A 22,138-nucleotide genomic window follows, 5' to 3' on the forward strand; every position below is an offset into this window, starting at 1 on the left:
AAAACATGTGACGTCTGGTGGTTTGAAGAGTCAAAAGGTTCAGTTCAGTTTTATTAATAAAACACCAAATCACATCAAATGTCGCCTCAAAGATATCAAACCAATTCATTAAATTCCAAATTAGCTGTCGTGCGTAACTTCTGTCGCCCCCTAGAGGATTTCTGCGTCATTACAACGATGCTGTCGGCACCTGAATATGACGTAGGGCCCGGTGAAACCCGCCCCGCCCTCCGCTACACTCTGTTGTTGTCAATGTGTGAGATAAACCGGCTGCAGCTCCGCAACATAACGCAGAGCTTCCATCTGTCTACACAACCTGCAGGCGACTAACTTTACTAAATTTACACTAACTTTACTCCGCAGGGAGTCACACACAGCAACACACCTCGTTACTTGCTGCTCGTTAGGCTAATGTTGCACAATGTGGCGAACAACAGACTGCTAACAATACATTACATTCATAGCACCATTTACAAGAAAAAAAACAATAAAGTACTCGGTCCAGTGCGTGGAACAGCAGCACATCCTGCTCGTAATAAACAGAGTAACTTACTTATCCAGCAGTATCAGGGCAACCTCCGTCCAATCTCCTCCTTCAGGGCTCTCCATCCAGGAAAAGCGACTCCTTTTGTCTTCTCCATTTGTCACACTCTCTCTTCGCCAACAGACCTTCTGCCTTTTCTTTTTAGCGCGACCCACTTCGGAACCTCTTGGTCGCTTCTTCGGGTTCCCCGCCATGTTCTTTCCCTCTCATTGTCAGGTAAAACCGAGTAGAATGCGTCATTTCCTGTGCGCCAGCGCGGGAATGTCGCCCTTCGACACCAAGTACAAATAGAAACGATACTGAAAAATACCGCGAGGTGTTAGAGGAGCGGCTTAATCTGCGCTGAATTATCGCCTCTTATAGCGGCTTGAGTGAAACGGATATTTATAGACACGTAGAAGTTCTTCTTCTCTCTGAGAACAGAATCTATTCCTGAGGTGCAGGAGGCGACTGTGGAGAGAAAAAACTCCCTTTTAACAAGAAGAAACCTCCATCAGAACCAGAGGAAGGGTCCATCTGCCTGGACCAGCTGGGGCTGAGAGGACAACAAGAAAACAAAAAGAAATTCAGCTGATCAAGTGAGTTACTGACTGGATGTGACAGAAGAAGAAAAGCAGTTGTTATATTTGGGGTCATTGAAAGTGCTGCACACAATCACGTCGTCCTCCTTAACAAACCATCAAGAAACAACATATCTGACTGACCGCTGAAGAAGAAGGTTCAACTAAAAGAGCTCGAACTGAAAAACCAACATCTTAAAGTTTGCACATTAACCTCATTTTCACTGTTTAAACTTTACTGGACCTGACATATAAAGATGGATGCCACGAACATGACATCCAGAGCGATTTTTTTAATCTGTCTCTCAACCACTGATTTAATCTCAAATTACAAAAATAATCTATTGAGTTTTTTAAAAGTTGTGACTGTGTTTCTCTTCTGTTTTAAGTCTGAATGGATTCTGACTTCAGTTCTCATCTTCTGCTGTGAACATATGTATTATTTAATTACATAATGCTGCTGGGTTAACTGATAAACTCTGACTCCTCTTAGAAGGTTTACTGAGTGCATGAAAAAATTGGTTAACATGTCTGCTCTGAAGCCAAAGTCCCTGACAGCAGCCAGCGTCGTGTGATGCAGAGAAAGGACAGTATGCTGAAGTGATAACGGCCTGTTTAAAGTCCAGAAACATTTCTACTAATATCACTGCAGCTCGTTAACTAACATGTAGATCTGCAGCCACAAAAGTATCATTTGGGCTGTCTGTACCTGCGCTGCAGCAGGAACTCAGGCAGCATCAACATGACAACAGGCCAATATTCTTAGGTACAGCCGGATAGTTTTTATCAAGCTTCACATCTCTCAGAGTCAGAAAAGCAGAAAAAACAAAGAAAAACTCACAAAAAGACTTACAGAAAGTCTGCTGGCTGCTTGGAGGGAAGCAGACAGGAGGGGATTGGATATTTATTAGATAAAATATAAGTTATTTAAACCGTTCTATAACTGCTTCATAGCATAGAGGTTGTTGTTATGTAAGAATATAGTAAAAATACTGGGCTATTTGTACAGGACCGTGATTAATATGGTTCACAGCTTTTGATAGTTACCCTACAAAGATACGAGTTTCAGTATGATTTTATTTTGAAGGGGGGCCGGAAATAGGAGGCTTCCGTCGCTACGTGTTTTGACGTAAGGTCAGCTAACTGAAAACCGATCAATATTCCTGTCCGGCAATGTAGTGTCTCTGTGAAAGGTATGAAAATGCCGGTGTTAAAGAAGTGAAAATAAGGGCGTCGCACTGCCTGTTAGCAAACAAACAGCTTCGTGTGGCAAAAGCTGACATTAAAGACACTAGTTAGCTAGTTAAGGAAGAAAATACGTGACGTAGCCGAACTGTTCAGAGTAAATATGAAGCTAACTGACGGCACGAGCTACCTGATAAACCTCGTTCCCACTATTGATAGACATATGTTTAATATTATCTAAGCAACATTACAGCATTTCAAGGTCATTTATTTGTCAGTACTGAGTAAAATGTCCTTAAATTTATTACAAAGTTTTTCAACCGGACGTTATAACTCAAAACTGGGGGGTTTCAAAATAAAGGTACGTGTTGGGTTTCATATTTTAGAGTTGAAGAAAACAGTTACTGGAGCTTATTTTAGAGATAAAACAGCGCGGAAACATGCATTTAGGATCTATATTTTCTATCATCACGTGGAGGCAGGTTCACCTGTTGACTCAGGACCAGAATTGGTGGTGAGATTTGGTGATTCTTTGGAGGCAGTGAACAATGGAAAGTCTATTTTTAGTCTTTATTTGATCGATTTTAACATGAAATTTATTGAAAGAACCAGTCAAGCGTGGGATGTGAAGGGTTTCCTTATTGGTGCTTTTATTTATTATGTGTATTTTGTTGTAGCATTTTGTCCCTTTTAGTTTAGCTTCATGTCTTTATTCTGTTGGTATTTCCATTCTCGTTTTCTGTTTCCTGTTAAGTTTTTAGTTATTTTCTCAGCCCTGATCTTAGGTCGGTTTGTGGTTTATTACGTCTCAGCTTCCCAGATTCACCAGCATTTGTCCTCCGTTTGGATTTATTCTGTTTCTGTTGTTAGAGTTTGTGTTCTGTTTCGTTTCTGGTTTTATTTTGAAAGTCAGTTTCCTGTTACTCAGCTGGTCTCACACGTGTTTCCTGTTAGGTGATTATATCCTGTCACTATTTCATCTCCTCAGTTGTATTTGTCAGTTTGTGGTTCTCCATGTTTTCTTGTTCTGATTTTGGATTTTATTTAGTTTATCGGAGGTTCTGCCAGGCTGTGCTTTTAGTTAAATAATGATTTTTGGGAAAGTTCTGCCTTTGGATGGTCCATTTTGGGGTCCAGACTTCTCCACTTTATTTGTCATCTACACATAACAGCATATCTTTAACAATAGAGCTTTCTGCATCAATATAATTTCCCTTCAGGGATTAATAAAGTATTATTGGGAGAAAAGGTTTAATTATGCCATCCACTGGGGGGTTAAAAATAGGTTTGCCCTGAAGTTTAAATCATTTACAGATCAGTCAAAGGTGGAAGAAGCAGTTAGTCATTAATTTCTACCAGAAGTCTTCATAATTGGATTATTTCTACCGTTTTTCTTGCTGTTGGTCGGTGTAAACGCAGCTGATGAGTCCTGCCTACAGAGTCCAGCATCAGCTGCTGTTCTGCAGCGGAAACTCTTTGGTTGAAGCTGGAAGACTTCAGGAGGATCTGAAGGAAAGGGTTCGACTTTAAATATCTCTGTTTGTTCAGTTTGAAAAGTCGAAATAGAAGCTGAATAAAAAAGGACCCGTAACCGTCTTTTTCCGTCTGTTTCCTTCCATCCTGACCCACACTCTGCTTTCCTCGTGTCTTAAACATTTTTAAACATACCGTTGCTTTAGTTCTGTATCGAACTCTTCCTCCGTTTTGTCCACTTTCTGACCCAGACTTTCATCCTCGGGCGGCAGGAGTTTGTTTCTGATCACATCCAGTCGGGCAGAGAGAGGACAGCGCCTCATCGGGGTCCTCGGATACACCAGGTAATGAACCTCAGGCTGTAACACACCCACATAACACAACTGAGTGCACGTCTCCATGAGGCGAGCGTGGGTACGGCGACCCACCCTCTGTATCCTGGCAACCGTTTATTGTTTATATGGTCATGTGACCATCATCTCTGCCAGACTGGAGGAGCGATGAGCACCGACTTTATTTAAAAACTGCTGCATCGGTCTGCTTACCCAGGGCTGAAGATGATGTCACATGTTGGTAAGATGACAGAAATCATCAGTCCGTTACACGTGGACATGAGGTGGCGACTTATGTGTCTTGGTGGCATCGAGTGGAGGATTTTAACACCAAGCAGCCGATGAAAGCTCCCACAGATGCACAGATGAGTGTCCTGAGCAATGGTTGCACTTCTCCAGATGCACCACAGGGCAGAGGATTATTAAACAGCCCCCCCACAGCCGGCTGTGGAAGAAGAAAGGCTGAGAAACAGCTGAGCTGGACTTTTATTTTATTATTTACTGCCAAAGTAATTTTTGTTGTGTAGAAATATGCAAAAATCCGAATCTTATTTCTCTGATTTTCCAGCGAGTGAAACAATCTGATGTGAGGTGAAGTGAGGAGTTTGGATGAGACGCAGCGTATATCTAACTGCTAATGCAGCTTTTTGTCTTGTTATTCGATGTTTCGTTCTTTCAGAGGATTCTAACCTTGGTGGAGTCTCTTTGTCTGGTTTTATGTTAAGTGATCTTTAGAATTTACCCCCAGATGGGGCAGCTCGCCCCTAACTTTGGGCAAACTGAGTTAAACTCTTTAACTCATTAATTCTGATTATTTAAGTTGATGAGACACATTCTGAGATTAATTTGGAGTCTTTCATTTGACTTCTGCTTCATTTTCTCTCATCTTGAGGAGCTCAAGTTAAAAATAGCTCATATTACCCCTATTTTAGATGGATGAGTCTGTTCAACCCGCATTTTGGCCTCCAAACACACATGAAAAGTTACACGTCTAAAGCACTGCTGAGTTGGTGCAAGATGGAAAAGATACAGAACGTGTTATGAGGTGATAAGCTGCAAAGATACATGGATAAGATGGAAATCAGACTTTACAACGAACCGATGGATGAAAGATTTAAACTATGGGTAAGAAAGGTTATAACAGTGTGGAATATCATGAAGAAAGATGAGCTTTCAGAGAAGAATACTCTACAGCTAACAGCAGGAAGTCCTGCTTTTCCTGTCCTACTTTTAATAAAAGCACACAAATCGGAGATTATTAGTTCCCGAACGATTTAAAAGGTCATTCAACAAGATCTCTAAAGAACAGGTGGGAGACCTTCGTGTTTCAGGTGATGAATGGCAGGACATGTGAATCCCAGCGGAAATTTGACTGTAAAAATGTTGTCAGATGCTTCATCATCACTTTTATGAAGGCAAACTGAGGAGGTTTGGTGGGCAAATATCTGAAATTATTGGAGAGAATTTCACAGTGAAATCCGGATTATTGACTGATTACAGTTTGAGTTCAGGCCTGATTTTCTTCTGACTGTGAAACGCAGTGTGATCTCTTTTATTAGGGCCGTAACCGTATGTTTTCCTCCTCTGAAGCATGATGTCGGCTGGGAGAATCACCAGGAGTTCCTGTGGATTTTTCAGAAGCTTCTCCAGCTCCTCTGTGAACAAAGGTGAAACAAATGCTTCAAGCTTCTCCTCGTCTGTTTGTAGAGATGAAAACGGATGAAAACCGAAGAGTTTGTTAATAATAAGTGTTTTTCCCGCCTTTGAAATTAAATTCTACTGGTTCTTCAAACAAATCGGAACATTTTCCTGTCTACTAATCCAACATTTCTGGGTCTTTGGGGACGATTAAATGGGTCAACTCGCCCTCATGGTCACGGTTTGGAAGGAAGATGTTGATGAAAGGAACCAAATGTAGACGAGCAAATGATGATCAGACGAAGACTGGAGGTCGAAGTAACTTATTACTTAACGAAAAGCAAATCCTTTTCAAAGATTAACCACCTCTAACTCCTCTGCACTCAAACATTAACCCTATAAAAACAGATAGTTTAACGGGAGTCTTCGAAGAGGCAAAGTTTGAGCCATTTGGGCAGAAATGTCTGAGCATTTAGCTCTGCCTCGAGCAGCTAAGACCCAGTGTATCGCCTCGGAGGAGAAAGAAGTTGATCGTGTTCTGAGATGCAGCAGGCAGCTAATTTAGATCGTCTGAGTCCTGCTGAGCTGAGACTGTTGATCAGGCAGAAAGATCCCAGAATAAGCACCACGACTGGATTAGCAAACGGTAAGAGTGACGACGGGACTTTGCTCCTGCAGTTATTTCTGATCTAGTCTTTAAATTGGAGATAAAATGTAATAACCAGTTGGGTTTTTTTTCATACTGAGATGACGAAAATTGGAAAAAAAAACTTTCCTTTTTCCCTCAAGCTTGTGTTTGTGCAGAAATATTGTAGCAAATACGCAATGATCAGGAACTCAAAAAAGGGCCACGGCTTGTTTTGTAGGTTTTGTGTTTTGTGTAATTTTTCTTCTCTCTCATTATTATTATTATTATTATTATTATCATTATTATTATTATTATTATCTGCCCCTATCAACACTCCACCCATCGCAGCTCCATCTTGCCTTTTCAAGGCATCACATTAGCCAATTCGTTCAATTGAATTCACTTCAATAACACATTATTAATTCCAAAGGACAATTATATCCCTGCAGTATTGATTATTATTAAAGATCAGATGTTGTTACAGATAACAGAATAAAACATAAATCAGCTGACAAACATGTTGAAAGCTGAGGTGTAGCAGAGAGGAAGGTGTGGTAGAAACCTTCAGAGGTCTCCATCAGTGGGTTGGGCTGTTGTTTCTGTAGCTTAGCAACAACTCAGCTGATGATGTCACACACAGCGTCAGCAGGTAACTCAGGTGAACTCTCAGCAGACAACATGGACAGAAACTCTCAGCCAGCAGTTCAACATCTGGGCTGCAGAGACGCTCCTTCTCTCCAGGATTCCACCATCTGTTGTTAACCAGCTCTGTGATCCTCCTCCTTTACTGTTAGCGCTCTGTCTGCAGTCTCTGTCTGCCCGGATAGTCTTAAAGCTGAGCAGAGAGCTGTTAGAGTTGTTCCTGCAGCCAGGTCCAGGATTCCACCATCTGTTGTTAACCAGCTCTGTGATCCTCCTCCTTTACTGTTAGCGCTCTGTCTGCAGTCTCTGTCTGCCCGGATAGTCTTAAAGCTGAGCAGAGAGCTGTTAGAGCTGTTCCTGCAGCCAGGTCTCTGCCTGATATTCCTGCTGTGTCCTCATCAGGGCTCCAAACTCGTCCATTTTATCCACCAGAGATCTCACATTTCCCCTGATGATCAGGGGAAGAAATGCTTTAAACTTCCTTTTCCTCCATTTTGTTCCTGCTCTGCATCCCAGACGTCTCCTCTTCATCTCATCTTGATTTGGGGTCTTATTCCAGGCATCACAGGGCAGACATGCTGGTGGTGGAGTTGCAGGGGGAGTGGCTGCTAAATGTCTCAGGACCCACTGAATATGTGTGTTTATACTCACTTAATGCAGGCATCCAGACACAGTATTTGGGTATATGTGTCTTTATATTTTAATTATTGTTATTGCATTGATGACTACAGCAACAATGATAATATTCTGGTTATTGTTTCTGATCCAAACTGTGGATGTTGCTGACCTCAGAAACAGATGATGTGTTTAGAAATGAGTCTTTTTTTCAGGGTACCAGCAGGCGAACGTCGTCATCCTGCCCACTCACCTCGCCGATGACTTTGAGGCTTTCTGTCGCAGTAATCCCGCCCCCTTGCCGCTCCTTTACCGCAGCCAATCAGGAGAGACTTCCTGTCCACCTCTGGCTGAACATGCAGACATCAGGTAGGACACACACCTGCAGAACAAACAGATTTTTATGGCCACTTAGTTAGTTAACTTAGTTAGTTGTGTATTCAGTTGTGTTCACTTCCTGTTTGTTGTGTATTCAGTTGTGTTCACTTCCTGTTTGTTGTGTTAATTTGTGTTCACTTCCTGTTTGTTGTGTATTCAGTTGTGTTCACTTCCTGTTTGTTGTGTTAATTTGTGTTCACTTCCTGTTTGTTGTGTATTCAGTTGTGTTCACTTCCTGTTTGTTGTGTATTCAGTTGTGTTCACTTCCTGTTTGTTGTGTATTCAGTTGTGTTCACTTCCTGTTTGTTGTGTTAAGTTGCGTTCACTTCCTGTTTGTTGTGTATTCAGTTGCGTTCACTTCCTGTTTGTTGTGTATTCAGTTGCGTTCACTTCCTATTTGTTGTGTTAATTTGTGTTCACCTCCTGTTTGTTGTGTTAATTTGTGTTCACTTCCTGTTTGTTGTGTATTCAGTTGTGTTCACTTCCTGTTTGTTGTGTATTCAGTTGCGTTCACTTCCTGTTTGTTGTGTATTCAGTTGCGTTCACTTCCTGTTTGTTGTATATTCAGTTGTGTTCACTTCCTGTTTGTTGTGTTAATTTGTGTTCACTTCCTGTTTGTTGTGTATTCAGTTGTGTTCACTTCCTGTTTGTTGTGTTAATTTGTGTTCACCTCCTGTTTGTTGTGTTAATTTGTGTTCACTTCCTGTTTGTTGTGTATTCAGTTGTGTTCACTTCCTGTTTGTTGTGTATTCAGTTGCGTTCACTTCCTGTTTGTTGTGTATTCAGTTGTGTTCACTTCCTGTTTGTTGTGTATTCAGTTGTGTTCACTTCCTGTTTGTTGTGTATTCAGTTGTGTTCACTTCCTGTTTGTTGTGTTAAGTTGTTTTTTTTCCCATGTTGTTTCCTGGTAGTTTTATGTTGTGTTGTTGATGAATCGACCCGTTGTTCACACCTGATCCTGCTTCCTCTGCTGATCCTGGCAAAGATCAAATGAAGAAAATAACAGTTTTAAGTTATTTTGTTCATGAAACTGTTGCTGTTTTTATTCTAATAGGTGCACAGAAGCATCTTTTCACCCGGTTCCATTCAAACATTACTACAGTTGTTGTGAAAGTACTAAATAGATCAATAAAACACTTTGTAAAAACGTTTAATTTTGAATGAGTGTGACAGATCTCAGCTCAACATGTGTGTGTTTTGTGTGCACAGGACAGATATCGCTCAGTATTGTGTGTACGAGGAGGGTCGTCTGGTGAAAACAGTCTCCAGCCTGCAGAGTCACAGCAGCGAGTCCAGGTCTGTGAGCAGAGACTGACGCAATGTGGACATAATTCAGTTAAAATCACTGATTTCTGGTGCTTTTCTGCTTTAACTTTAACTAACTTATGAGGTGTGAGAGAAGAGAAATCAGCAGTTTAATGGCTGATGATGCGTTTCTAGTTGGAAACAGAAAGAAAGAAAGAAAGAAAGAAAGAAAGAAAGAAAGAAACTCTACATGTTGGAAGCATCTCTTGAGTCTGTTTAATTTAACAAAAGATAAAGCCCTCATATCTGAATTCTGCATAACAAGCAGCATTTCTCTACAATAAATGGCAGATTATGGGGTGCAGAAGCAAGTTGGAGGAGATTACAGCTTCTTTGTTGTTGTTTGGTCCCAGGACGGCGTCGGAGCTGCAGGCCGAGCGCCGCGGCCCGCTGTCAGACATGGTCAGCTTCTATCTGGGCTGCAGTTTTGGCTTCGAGGGTAAACTGAAGAAGGCTGGCGTCCCTGTGAGGAACGTGGAGCAAGGCCGAAATGTCAGCATGTACAGGGTATGAGACGCTTTTAGTTATAAAGCAGCACAAACACCGCGTCCAACAGAGATCTGGAATACTGATGGGTCTGACCACAGCGCACGTTTCCACCGTGTGACGGTCCATCCGAGACGCCTCCGAGCCCAGAGAAGTGGACGAGGTTAACATCAGGCTTCTTTTCTGCTCAGTAAAGCTTGTCGGTGGAACTCTGTGTTTTAAGCCTGAAATAGAAGCAATCAGTACAATACAAAACTAGATAAATATCAACAAATTAAAAGAAGCTGAAGAGACTAAACATGAACTTTCTTGTGCTCGTATCGTCTTTGATTTGTTGAAGTTAATAACTTTTTCCTTTTCAGGATTGTAGATTCAAAGCATTTGAGAAGCTTTGTGTTAATTTTACCAACACAAAGTTGCCAATTATCTGAATTTTTATCAGTTAATTCATTGATTTACATTCTTAACTTTCACTAAAGTAAAGATGTTTCCTCTCCAAACTGGATGGAAAGTTGTTGTTTTTTTAAAGGTGGACGAAGTGAGATGCTGCCTCACAGGGATTCATTTTATCTTTTGGTGTCTTTAGGAAGTCGGCTGATACATAACCCCCTCCATGATGTTTGGGACAGAACTTATGTCCCGAACGTTATGGAGGGGGCTGTAATGTGTTTAAAGGCGGATAGAAAGAGCAGTTTGTGTGTGTGTGCAGACCACAGTGTGCTGTGTCCCTGCTGGGGCGTTCCGCTGCCCCCTGGTGGTCACTATGCGTCCTGTTCCAGCCGCTCTGCTGGATGCAGCCGTGGAGGTGACTCATCTCAACCCGCTGGCTCATGGCGCTCCTGTTCACATCGGAGACCCAGGTAAACACACACTGTCTTCACATGAAAACCTCCATGAAAACCTCTACACCTTGATGGATGTTTGTTGGTGCTTCCTGTCTGCAGCGCTGCTGGGGATACACGACCTGTCCAGACCGGACTATGGACAGCAGGTGGAGCTGCAGCCGGGGGATGTCTCCGTCTTCTGGGCCTGTGGGGTGACCGCTATCGAGGCAATACTCAGCAGCAGTGAGGGTTATGACTTCCTAAAGCCGTGTTTGTTTCTGAACCATCACATCTGTTTCATAGCCACAAAAGTAGACAGACACAAGTCCAAAGATCACTCACTGATCAACTTCTTTGTATTTAGAACCAAATGAAGGATCTGAAGCATCAACACTCAGTGAAAGTTGTTCCTTCAGCTTCCTTTAATGACTCTTTTTAACGGTTTGAACTGAGTTTTTCACAGGAATCTGAGTCCATTCCTGCTGAATCCCAGATTCCAGCTGCTCAGCAGTCCCTGGTTCTCCTCTTCATGATGCTCCAACATCTGCAGCAGGAGACAGATGTGGACTGCAGGCAGGCAGCCGAGCTCACACACTCTGTGTGTATGAAGCTGCTGAATGTATTATGGGATGGGGGCTGTACGGCTCCTGTGAGAGGACAAAAAGAACAAGAACAAGATCTACTGTTCTGGGTTTTCCTTTATTTTGGTGTCCCTTGTTGCTGTTTAACTTACTTCCTGCTTTATTTTGTAAGAGGCTGTTTTGGAGAAGATTTCAGCACATTGATGGTCTCCTGTTTTATGATGAGATAATAAAAACTTTAATGTTTTTTCTTTGGTACGTAGAAGCAGGCATCAGTTATTTTCTGAAAGCCGCTGAAACGTCGCTTTAGATCTGTTTATGTTCAAAATATTCTCATTTCTTTGAACTTGTGTCTGTTGAATAAATAGTAAGAGACAATAAAAGGATGGAGACATTTAACTTTGAAATCTAACACATTTCTTCTCTTTCAGAGCCCTCGTTGGCGTTCAGTCACTCTCCGGGAAGCATGTTCCTAACCGACGTCCCCGACTCTCCCTCCGCTGACATCATGAACCCTCTGGACGCCAAACCCAGTCCTGAGCTGACCCCGCTCTGCTTCCCCGTGTCCCACAATCCCTTGATGTACAGCCTGGTGTCGAAGGCGGCGGTGGCGAAGATCAGACAGCTGGAGATGATAATCGGAGACGATCCAGGTAGAAACATTCAGGGAAGTGGGTTTAGTTTGACTGCAGGCTTCACTGCTCGTGACCCAAAGAGTTTTCTTTCATTGTTGGCATTGAAATACAATTTAGTTCAGCTTTTAGGAAAGCCTGCAAGAAGAAGTTTTAAAGGTGACAGATTATTTATATAATTTTATTATTATCTGAGGTCTTATTGAGCTGTTTGAGACAGACTTTGGTCAAAATAACATGTTGGTTAAAGCACAGCAGCTCCCTGTTTAACACCTGACTGTTAACTGTGAGCAGGACATTTCCACCAGGAGCTGGCTTCATCCGCCCAGGGGGGCGGATGTGAGTGGGCGGGGCTTAGCAGAGGAGGCGGAGCCAACTTAAGGAGTGACTACTTTAGAAATGAAAATCAGAACGGCTCGTTAAAGGAGGAACTTTCACATAAAGAGGAACTAAATAAATCCCAGGGTTGTGTTTCTGGGGAGTTTTACACCTGCTGGTGACCTCAGACGCTCTGATATCTGCTCCCAGGAGCAGGAAGAAGGAGTTTTATAGAATATAACATTTTAGCAGAAACATGACTTTAAACATCAGACGGATTTCTCTGCTTTTTCTTCTTTAAGGACTCGTGTTCATTCACATTAATGTAGCTCTGAAAGATCCGCTCTTCTTCTCTGGAATCAGCAGGAAGGGGATGAGAGTTTGTCCGTTTCTCTCTTCAGGTCAACGAGGCATCAGAGCGTTATTTCTTCAGGATGAACTTCTTCGCTCCTGCCTGGCGCTGTCCCACTCCTCCTCTGTTGTCATAACAACTGGATTTCCTACACACTTCATGCACAGGTACTATTAACTCCGCCTTGGAAAAGGACTCACCCGCCTTTTTTGTTCTTGTACAACCTGCAGTTTAGATGGTTTGTGTCCTTTTTAGCCCTCCTGACGAAACAGATGGCCCACCTGGAGCCATTGCCATGGCGACCATGCTGCTGTCTCTAGGGAAACGGGTGACGCTGTTGACGGACAGGAGAGCCCTGGAGATGAATCGAGCCATCGTTGATGAAGCAGTGAGGACAGGTGAGCTGGAACGAAGCTTCGTCACCGACGTTCGAAAAGAAAGAAGAAGAAGAAGAAAGAAGCAGCCGCTGAAAGTTGTTCACCCTGTGGTTCTCCTTCAGGGGTGCTGAAATCTGCCATCCCATTGCTCACCTATGAAGACGAGGGCCCAGATGCTGCGCTGAACTTCCTGTGTCACCATGGAGACCCGAGCAAACCCAGGTTAGCCGATCGATAGTGAAAACGTTCGCTTTTACTTCCACAGATGGACGTTTCGAGGCTAAACACAAAACTGATGAAAGTTAATCGCCTCAAAATAAAGACTTCTGTTCCTGCCTCTTTAATTCTGATCACAAGCCAGCAGAAACTCACAGATTCCTGATTCAAACAGGTGCTCACAGTCGGGCCGCAGCAGGCGATTATTTAGTTATTCTATCGATGATTGCTTTGATTTATCGAGTAATCGGATACGGAATACTGTTTGATATCTATTTAAAAGAGAAAAATTGACATTATGAACCAGCTTTTACGTTTAGCCACAGTTACAGCTGCATGATATGAACAAAAAACATATTTATCTCCAAATATTCCTCCTGTTACTGATAACAGAACTACAGAACAGCAGCTATTAGCTTTCCAGCTGACATCCAGCTGTGTTAGCATCTGTTAGCTTCTCTCCTGCTGTGATAAACTGTATTTTAATGCAGCTGAAGGAGTAACATCTTTCCCTTATGTGTCCATTACAGCTGGTTTCTCCCTCTGAACAGAACCAATTTACGTCATTAAAGTACTAATATTTATCACCACACTGAGTTTATGCACTAAAAGTGAAAGAATTTACTCCTTATCCAACCTATTATGAGGTTATACTTCACAACTGCAGAATTTATTGATGAAACATGAGTGTATTTGTGCCTCTGTTATGAAGCTGGGACCTGGGATCTGTGGCCCGTCACCACAGTTCTGCAGCTTAAAAGCTACATGAGCATAATAACTGCATCTTAAGGTCAAAATACAGATGCAGTCAGTTATAATTCAGCATAACTACACGCAACATCCAAAAAACATCCAAAAATCCAAGTTTGTTGTTCCAGAGCGGACTTGTTTTCAGCCATGAAGGGAATACTTTCATGGAAAAATGTCAGGACATGTAATATTTAAAGGTCTAATCTATCAGAGGAGACATTTAAGAACAAATAGGAAACCAGAGGACATGAAAACAATGCGGTTCTGTCGCTTCACACCAGGTACGACCACCTGGTGGCGATAGAGCGCAGCGGACGGGCTGAAGATGGAAATTATTACAACATGAGAGGAATAAACATCAAGCATCTGGTGGATCCCATCGATAACCTGTTCATTGCTGCCAAGAATATTGCAGGAATTACAACTACAGGTGGGTAACGGTGTGTTATATGGTTCAGATTGTTGTCATGGTAACAGTTTATCACAGAAATCTTGATTCTCACTGGGTTTAATGTTTGTGGTGCAGCTGCTGCAAACAGTTGCATGAAGCTTTGTGGGACTGCAGAGGGAGCTGAAAGCTCCAAGTTTGGAAATTAAGATAAAACAGTCCACATCAGGTCTAAAAATGTTGTTAAGCCAACCTGACGGTGTGTGAAAAACTAAGTGAACCCTCACTGCTTCCACAGGAACTAAGAGGGTAAGTAGCAGCCAGGAGCTGCTGATCAATGCTCTGATTAACTGATCATCAGTCAGTGTGAGCAGCTCTATAAAAGCAGAAGTTCTGTCAGTTTTCAGGTGTGTTTTAACATGATGCCAAGGAGGAAAGACACCAGCTGTTGCTGCCCATCAGTCTGGGAAGGGTTATAAGGCCATTTCCAAACTATCTGGAGTCCATCATTCTACAGAGAGAAAGATTATTCACAAGTGGAAAACATTCAGGACAGCTGTCAATCTTCCCAGGAGTGGACGTCCCAGCAAGTTCACCCCAAGGTGAAAAAGCCTAGAGCTACATCTCAGACTCTACAGGCCTCAGTTAGCATGCTAAAGGTTAAAGGTCATGACAGCACAGTTAGAAAAAGACTGAACAAGGATGGCTTGTTTGGAAGGGCTGCAGGAGAAAGCCTCTTCTCTCTAAAAAGAACATGGCAGCACAGCTTAGGTTTGCAAAGCTGCATCTGAACAAAGCTCAAGACTTCTGGAACAATGTCCTTTGGACAGACCAGAGCAAAGTGGAGATGTTTGGTCCTAATGCACAGCAGCACGTTTGGAGGAAACCAAACACAGCAGATCAGCACAAACACCTCATACCAGCTGTCAAGCACGGTGGTGGAGGGCTGATGATCTGGGCTGGTTCTGCAGCCACAGGACCTGGGCACCTTGCAGTCATTGAGTCCACCATGAACTCCTCTGGATACCAAAGTATTCTAGAGTCAGATGTGAGGCCATCTGTCCCACAGCTAAAGCTGGGCTGAAACTGGCTCATCAACAGGACAAAGATCCCAAACACAGCAGCAGATCTACAGCAGAATGTGGGAAAAAGGAAAGAATCAAGGTGTTGCAATGGTCCAGTCAGAGTCCAGACCTCAGCCTGACTGAAATGCTGTGGTGGGACCTTAAGAGAGCTGTGCAGAAACCAATGCTGCAAACCTCAATGAGCTGAAGCACCGCTGGAGAGAAGAGGGCCGAGATTCCTCCAGAACCATGAGAGAGACTGAGAACGTCCCACAGGAAACCATCACTGCTGCTGAAGCTGCTGGATCAGGGGTTCACTTAGTTTTACACTCACTGCTGCTGAAGCTGCTGGATCAGGGGTTCACTTAGTTTTACACTCACTGCTGCTGAAGCTGCTGGATCAGGGGTTCACTTAGTTTATCACTCACTGCTGCTGAAGCTGCTGGATCAGGGGTTCACTTAGTTTTACACTCACTGCTTCTGTGTTTTGTCTCAGTTTTTGTTCAATAAATAATGACACAGTGAGGTTGGATTCACTGAATTTTAACACCTGATTTGTTCTTCCTTCAAAACACGAGTTTTCTTTCAAACTTCCATTAAACTAAAAACACAGTTTGTGTGTTGCTATAGAAACAAAGAGGAACTTGTTCATCATTTTCATCCTGTTGCTCTGTAGGAATCGGTGATGGTGGTAATGAGTTGGGGATGGGTAAACTGAAGGAGAGGGTGCAGAGCCTGATGCCCAAGGGAAGCCTCATCGCCTGTGACGTTTCCGCTGACTCAGCCATTACTGCTGGTATGGCTGAAGTAAACACTGCTGAAACGGGTCCTTTTAAAGCTTGGTCATTCAGAGCTTTACATTATTCTATTCTGAATTTAACAGGGAGCCAATGAAGAGAGGCTAAAACTGGAGAAATATGTGTTTTCATGTTTTTCTGCATCACCCTGAGACAGGATGTTCATGATTTTAACAACATTACGAAGGTGAAAGAAGGTAGAAACCTGTTTTATATGTGAGTCAAAGGTCAGAAATAACTCGAGAGGTCAAAGAAATACCACAGAGAGTAACTATATAACTGGACAGTTTCTCAAAGAGAACTTCAGTTTTGTCTGAATTTAAAAGCAGAAAGCTCTGAGTCATCCAGGTCTTTATGTCTTTAAGACTTTAAGGCTTGTAGTCTGACCAACCTATTGGTTTCATCTGGTTTCATAGATTAGTACAGCTGAGTATCATCAGCATAACATGCTGTCTAATAATGTTATCATAAAGTAAAAAGAATTGGTCCAAGCACAGAACCCTGAGGAACTCCATGACTTACTCCGATGTGTGAGGAAGATTCTTCATTTACAAGAACAAACTGGAATCTATCAGATAAATATGACTTAAACCAGCCTAATGCAGTTCCTTTAATCCCAATAACATGTTCAAGTCTCTGAATGCTGTGATCGATCGTATCAGAGGCTAAAATAGGACAACACTGATGATCTGACATGTTTTTATTTCTTTGTCTCTTCCCCCTCGTCCTGTGCTGCCGCAGGGGTGTCGAACTGGGGAGGATATGCTGTGGCCTGCGGGCTCTACCTGCTCCACACCTGCCCTTCACACCGTCGGTACCTGAGGAGAGGCCTGGAGCCTGCAGCCACCAAAGAGCAGCTGCAGGACTGGACCGCCAACCTGCCATCTGTGGAGAAGGTAGCAAAATCTCTTTTCACAGGAGTTGTCTCTGGTTTTCAGACTAATCGTCTCTGTATATGTGAACACCTGGAAAAGTGAGCGTTTTACCTCATTCAAGTTCATTGAATTATCAGTTTTTATGAAAACTGTTTTTCTGCACACAGAGAAGTTAATAAATGGTTCCTAAAAATCTGTCATCAACACCTGGACACCTGCTGTGTGATTTAATGGTGCAACACAGACATAATGAAGCTGTTCCTGCAGTCAGAAACACTCCAGCTCTATAGATACAGATGGTTACTGTATTGATCCCAGTTTAGCAGTTAGCTGTGAGTTAGAAGTTAGCTGTGAGTTAGAAGTTAGCTGTAAGTTAGCAGTTAGCTGTAAGTTAGCAGTTAGCTGTAAGTTAGCAGTTAGCTGTAAGTTAGCAGCTAGCTGTAAGTTAGCAGTTAGCTGTAAGTTAGCAGCTAGCTGTAAGTTAGCAGTTAGCTGTAAGTTAGCAGCTAGCTGTAAGTTAGCAGTTAGCTGTAAGTTAGCAGTTAGCTGTGAGTTAGAAGTTAGCTGTAAGTTAGCAGCAGATGCTAACAAACAATGCTTTCTCATCCACAGTGATGGACCAAGCCGGAGATGTGCACAGCGTAACTCGTAGTAATGCATGTGTACCGTTAATTACTGCGTTTAAACATTTTGGATATATTAACCTCATTAAACAGTTGTACCTGGAGACCTCCATCTTTATCAGAAACATGCCGATAATGTAACGCTAACACACAGAGAGCGGTACACGGCGTTCAATGTAGCAGCGAGAGTGAGGAGAGGACCGGTGTTTTGTTGGAAACACACCTTAAACACAGCTGCAGGTTGTCTGAGTTACAGAACGGAACCGTTCAACTAGAAAGCTTCAGCTAACAAATTAATGTGGGAACAATAATGTTCATCTTTCAGGAAGGAACAGCAGTAACTCCTTAGAAGTTGGTGTACGTCATCTTCATTAGCTAAGCTGTTAGCGTTAGCTTCAGCTAACAAAGTAATGTGGGAACAATAATGTTCATCTTTCAGAAAGGAACAGCAGTAACTCCTTAGAAGTTGGTGTACGTCATCTTCATTAGCTAAGCTGTTAGCATTAGCTTCAGCTAACAAAGTAATGTGGGAACAATAATGTTCATCTTTCAGAAAGGAACAGCAGTAACTCCTTAGAAGTTGGTGTACGTCATCTTCATAAGCTAAGCTGTTAGCGTTAGCTGTTAGCGTTAGCTGCTGCTAAAGGAAAAAACTGTTGAACTGTTCTGTAACTGATGACTTCTGACTTTGTGCACCAGGAGGAGTCCTGCCTGGCAACTCTGGTGCGGTTTGGAATACGAAGTGGGAAGACTGGGAACTTGGCCATGGAGGTGGATGGCTTGACCTTTCACCCCACACACTCTGACATCATCACCAGACTGCTGGAGGCAACACTGGGCTCCACCACGCAGGACCCACCACCATCTTCTTTCATTTAAGGTGGCAGCGTTTCACAATGAAGTGGGACAGAAACAAAGGAGAGCAGTGTGGTGGTAACATGCTGCCTCGGTTACCTTTCTGCTCACTTCCTTCTTTCAGTGGCTGAGCAGAGCTCTTTCTTTGTGTCTGTTCGGCTCTTTGTTGCTTAGTTAATGAATAAATCAGAGTTCAGATCAAACTTTGTAACGGTGCTGATCTGGTGCCATATTGATGGATTAATGAATGAAATCTTGATTTGACTGAAATAGATACAACTTATAACTAAATGACACCCTTTAACATATCCATCCAAAGAAGGTTCACTCTCTTTCAATTCTAATGTGTCAAAATAATCATCTTCAGCTCCTCAGCAGGTGTTAAAACTCAGTAAATCAGATGAACACATCACATGTTACACTGTCTTTATTTACTGAACTTTATTTTACACTCACTAGCAGCAGCAGTGAGTGTAAAACTAAGTGAACCCCTGATCCAGCAGCTTCAGCAGCAGTGTGTAAAACTAAGTGAACCCCTGATCCAGCAGCTTCTGCAGCAGTGAGTGTAAAACTAAGTGAACCCCTGATCCAGCAGCAGCTTCAGCAGCAGTGAGTGTAAAACTAAGTGAACCCCTGATCCAGCAGCTTCAGCAGCAGTGAGTGTAAAACTAAGTGAACCCCTGATCCAGCAGCTTCAGCAGCAGTGAGTAAAACTAAATGAACCCTTGATCCAGCAGCTTCAGCAGCAGTGAGTAAAACTAAGTGAACCCCTGATCCAGCAGCTTTAGCAGCAGTGAGTAAAACTAAGTGAACCCCTGATCCAGCAGCTTTAGCAGCAGTGAGTAAAACTAAGTGAACCCCTGATCCAGCAGCTTTAGCAGCAGTGAGTAAAACTAAGTGAACCCCTGATCCAGCAGCTTCAGCAGCAGTGAGTAAAACTAAATGAACCCCTGATCCAGCAGCTTCAGCAGCAGTGAGTAAAACTAAGTGAACCCCTGATCCAGCAGCTTCAGCAGCAGTGAGCTGCAGTGATGGTTTCCTGTGGGACGTTATCAGTCTCTCTCCTGGTTCTGGAGGAATCTCGGCCCTCTTCTCTCCAGCGCTGCTTCAGCTCATTGAGGTTTGCAGCATTGGTTTCTGACACCTGCTGATGAGCAGATTCTCTGTATTATGTCCTGACATGTAAAACCTTGGAACTGACAGAGGGTGTACTTTCTTTCTCACATGACTGTAGATATTAACCGATGCGCTCCGTGCCCCAGTATCGGACTTCAAAGCCCTGGATGGTTAAGCTCTGAGGTCAGAGATGTGCCTTCAGCTTCAGTTTAACGCACACCACAAAATGTTTTCTGTCATCCTGTGCAGTGCTGCAGCTCCTCGGGTCACTTTCCACCCGAAATGCTTCGTTTTAACTGCTGTCTCTTTAAGAACCGCCTCATGAAAGCTTCAGGCTCTTTGAACAAATCTGATTTGAGCAGATGTGAAAGAAGCACTTTGAAGGTTTCTGTTTTACTTCCTTCAACTAAAACACATTCCTTTGATACGTTGTTCTCGGGCCTCTTCTTCTTCTTCTTCTTCTTCTTCTTCTTCTTCTTCTTCTCAGAAATATTTGATTAAATCACCCAAAAAGCCTTTTATGTGAGTTAAACCCTGATTTTCTGAATGTTTTTTCAAACATTTTAATTGTATCTTCCTTCTTTTATCATGAGAAAGGAGCAAACTTTTCACCCTTCAACAGAAGCATGTGAAACATCTGAGACTCATGGTGATGAATGTTGTCTGAGAGCCTTTAAAGGGAAGCTAAAGTATTTGCTTCTCGGCGACACTCCACTCGAACCACGGCCGTCTTTGTTGAGTGATTTTTGTAAATTATTGTGAAATGAAGCAACATTTGCAGGAAAGTGATTTGAAATAAAAACAATCTGACTCCTCTGATGAGAAGTTTGTCTCGGGAATGTTTTGTTAAACCTTTTTGTTTGGCTAAAAAGGTGTTTTTAACATAATTAACACGTCCTCCAGATGTCTGTGTGTTTTGCAGGACGTTCGGTGACTTAAATCCACCATCAGTGGCTGAGGATTCCTGCGAGTTCCACCCACAGTCTCAGGGAGCTGAGGTCAGAGGTCGAGCTGTGCAGCTACTGTGTGACGAACACATGAAATGAGAAGGAGATGGCGAGCTGAGACAGTGAACTAACCCTCCTGTTCTGCAGCATTCAGAAATCTGGACCATGTTGTGCTTCATAAACACGCTCCTGGTCCTCCAAATCCAGCGTAACCCGCTTAGTTTTACGTCCATTTTCATGAAAGTTTGATTGTTCCCAACGTGAGAAATTCAGCATCGTGCTCATATTAAAATGCCTTTGAAATAGTTTCTGAGCTTTTTGGAGGCCCAGGTATGTGAACAACACAGCTGTGTGGTTCTGGTGCCGGTTCAGTTTGTCTCACAGCCACGATCATCACCTCAGAACCTCCTTCTGGTGTAAGCTGAACGTCTGCAGACACGTTTTCCTGTCTCAGTATCAGCAGTTTAGCCTGTTTGAAACAGCAGTTCTCCACTGCCGGCTGGTTATTCCAAACGTGTGGAAATGAGCCGCTATTCTGTCTTTTTACTTCTTTTCTAAAAGCTTTTATTTGCTTCATCTTCTATGTGAACTGAAAAGAGTTTGTAACAGTTTGGGAGGGGGCGGTCCTGCAGGTGGAAGCATCCATCCAGCAGCCCTGATCAGGTGCCGTCAAAGTGAACCATGGACATGTTGAGCAGAGTATGTGGGGAAATAAGTCAAAGTAGCTTCTTCTCTTTAAACCAGAACACCGGCCCTGGACCAGCTGCGGCTGAGAGGACAGGAAAGAGGGGACAACAAGCACCGTAACACCAGGCCAGAGATACCTGCTGAGAGGACAGGAAAGAGGGGACAACAAGCAGCGTAACACCAGGCCAGAGACACCTGCTGAGAGGACAGGAAAGAGGGTACAACAAGCACCGTAACACCAGGCCAGAGATACCTGCTGAGAGGACAGGAAAGAGGGGACAACAAGCACCGTAACACCAGGCCAGAGATACCTGCTGAGAGGACAGGAAAGAGGGGACAACAAGCAGCGTAACACCAGGCCAGAGATACCTGCTGAGAGGACAGGAAAGAGGGGACAACAAGCACCGTAACACCAGGCCAGAGATACCTGCTGAGAGGACAGGAAAGAGGGGACAACAAGCACCGTAACACCAGGCCAGAGACACCTGCTGAGAGGACAGGAAAGAGGGGACAACAAGCACCGTAACACCAGGCCAGAGACACCTGCTGAGAGAGAGAAACAAGTTAAGCTGCATTCGGACAGAGACGTTAAATAAGAACTGTCCTTCCCCAGGGGAACTGTTTCATTTTGCATTCACACATGAGTCGGGGACCTGGACAGGGACTGATGTGACGCAGCCGTCTGCGACAGACGTGTTACTTTAGCGCCACTCAGCAACAAAACAAAGCACAGCGAGAGTCAGGAGACGGAGAATCCAGCAGCGGGCGATACTTCTTCCTTTCATGGAGGAAAGAAGGAGAGCAGAGCGCCGTAGACAAAGGAGACGACGTCTAAGTTTAACTTATTAAACATTTCAGACGAGGGGCGGAGCTACAGCCACCAAACACCTACGTCATGTTCCTGTGGAGCCCAGAAAAGACCCTGAAGGAGGTAAAATGGTTCCAGGAAC

At 43.3% G+C, this 22,138-nt stretch overlaps 1 protein-coding gene across 4 annotated transcripts; it reads left to right on the plus strand.

The window, feature by feature from the left end:
* The first annotated feature begins 2,222 nt into the window (after positions 1-2,222).
* On the plus strand, positions 2,223-20,374 carry dglucy (D-glutamate cyclase). Of its 4 annotated transcripts, none has more exons than XM_072365532.1 (16): positions 2,223-2,297; positions 4,014-4,106; positions 5,654-5,761; positions 7,833-7,986; positions 9,205-9,291; positions 9,654-9,807; positions 10,496-10,646; positions 10,731-10,853; positions 11,623-11,844; positions 12,543-12,660; positions 12,749-12,891; positions 12,993-13,092; positions 14,118-14,266; positions 15,965-16,084; positions 16,827-16,981; positions 18,283-20,374. In XM_072365532.1, exons 3-16 carry the CDS (start codon positions 5,686-5,688, stop codon positions 18,460-18,462), a joined length of 1,932 nt encoding a protein of 643 aa, XP_072221633.1. In that variant the 5' UTR covers positions 2,223-2,297; positions 4,014-4,106; positions 5,654-5,685; the 3' UTR covers positions 18,463-20,374. The 4 variants fall into 4 exon arrangements, with proteins under 4 accessions (XP_072221633.1, XP_072221631.1, XP_072221632.1 ...); XM_072365530.1 differs by having other exon boundaries at positions 5,685-5,761; XM_072365531.1 differs by having other exon boundaries at positions 2,227-2,297; positions 4,035-4,106; positions 5,685-5,761.
* Positions 20,375-22,138: the final 1,764 nt, after the last annotated feature.

Source organism: Leuresthes tenuis, unplaced genomic scaffold, assembly GCF_036924035.1.
Source record: "Leuresthes tenuis unplaced genomic scaffold, fLeuTen1.0.hap1 SCAF_15, whole genome shotgun sequence".
NCBI lineage: Eukaryota > Metazoa > Chordata > Actinopteri > Atheriniformes > Atherinopsidae > Leuresthes > Leuresthes tenuis.

What these genes read in the sequence shown, in the direction of transcription:
- dglucy (XM_072365529.1), top strand. Translation starts at nt 6,276, where the DNA reads ATGCAGCAGGCAGCTAATTTAGATCGTCTGAGTCCTGCTGAGCTGAGA. An exon ending in TGCAGGAATTACAACTACAG is followed by an intron (nt 14,267 to 15,964) that starts GTGGGTAACGGT and finishes GTTGCTCTGTAG; the next exon opens with GAATCGGTGATGGTGGTAAT. An exon ending in TGACTCAGCCATTACTGCTG is followed by an intron (nt 16,085 to 16,826) that starts GTATGGCTGAAG and finishes GTGCTGCCGCAG; the next exon opens with GGGTGTCGAACTGGGGAGGA.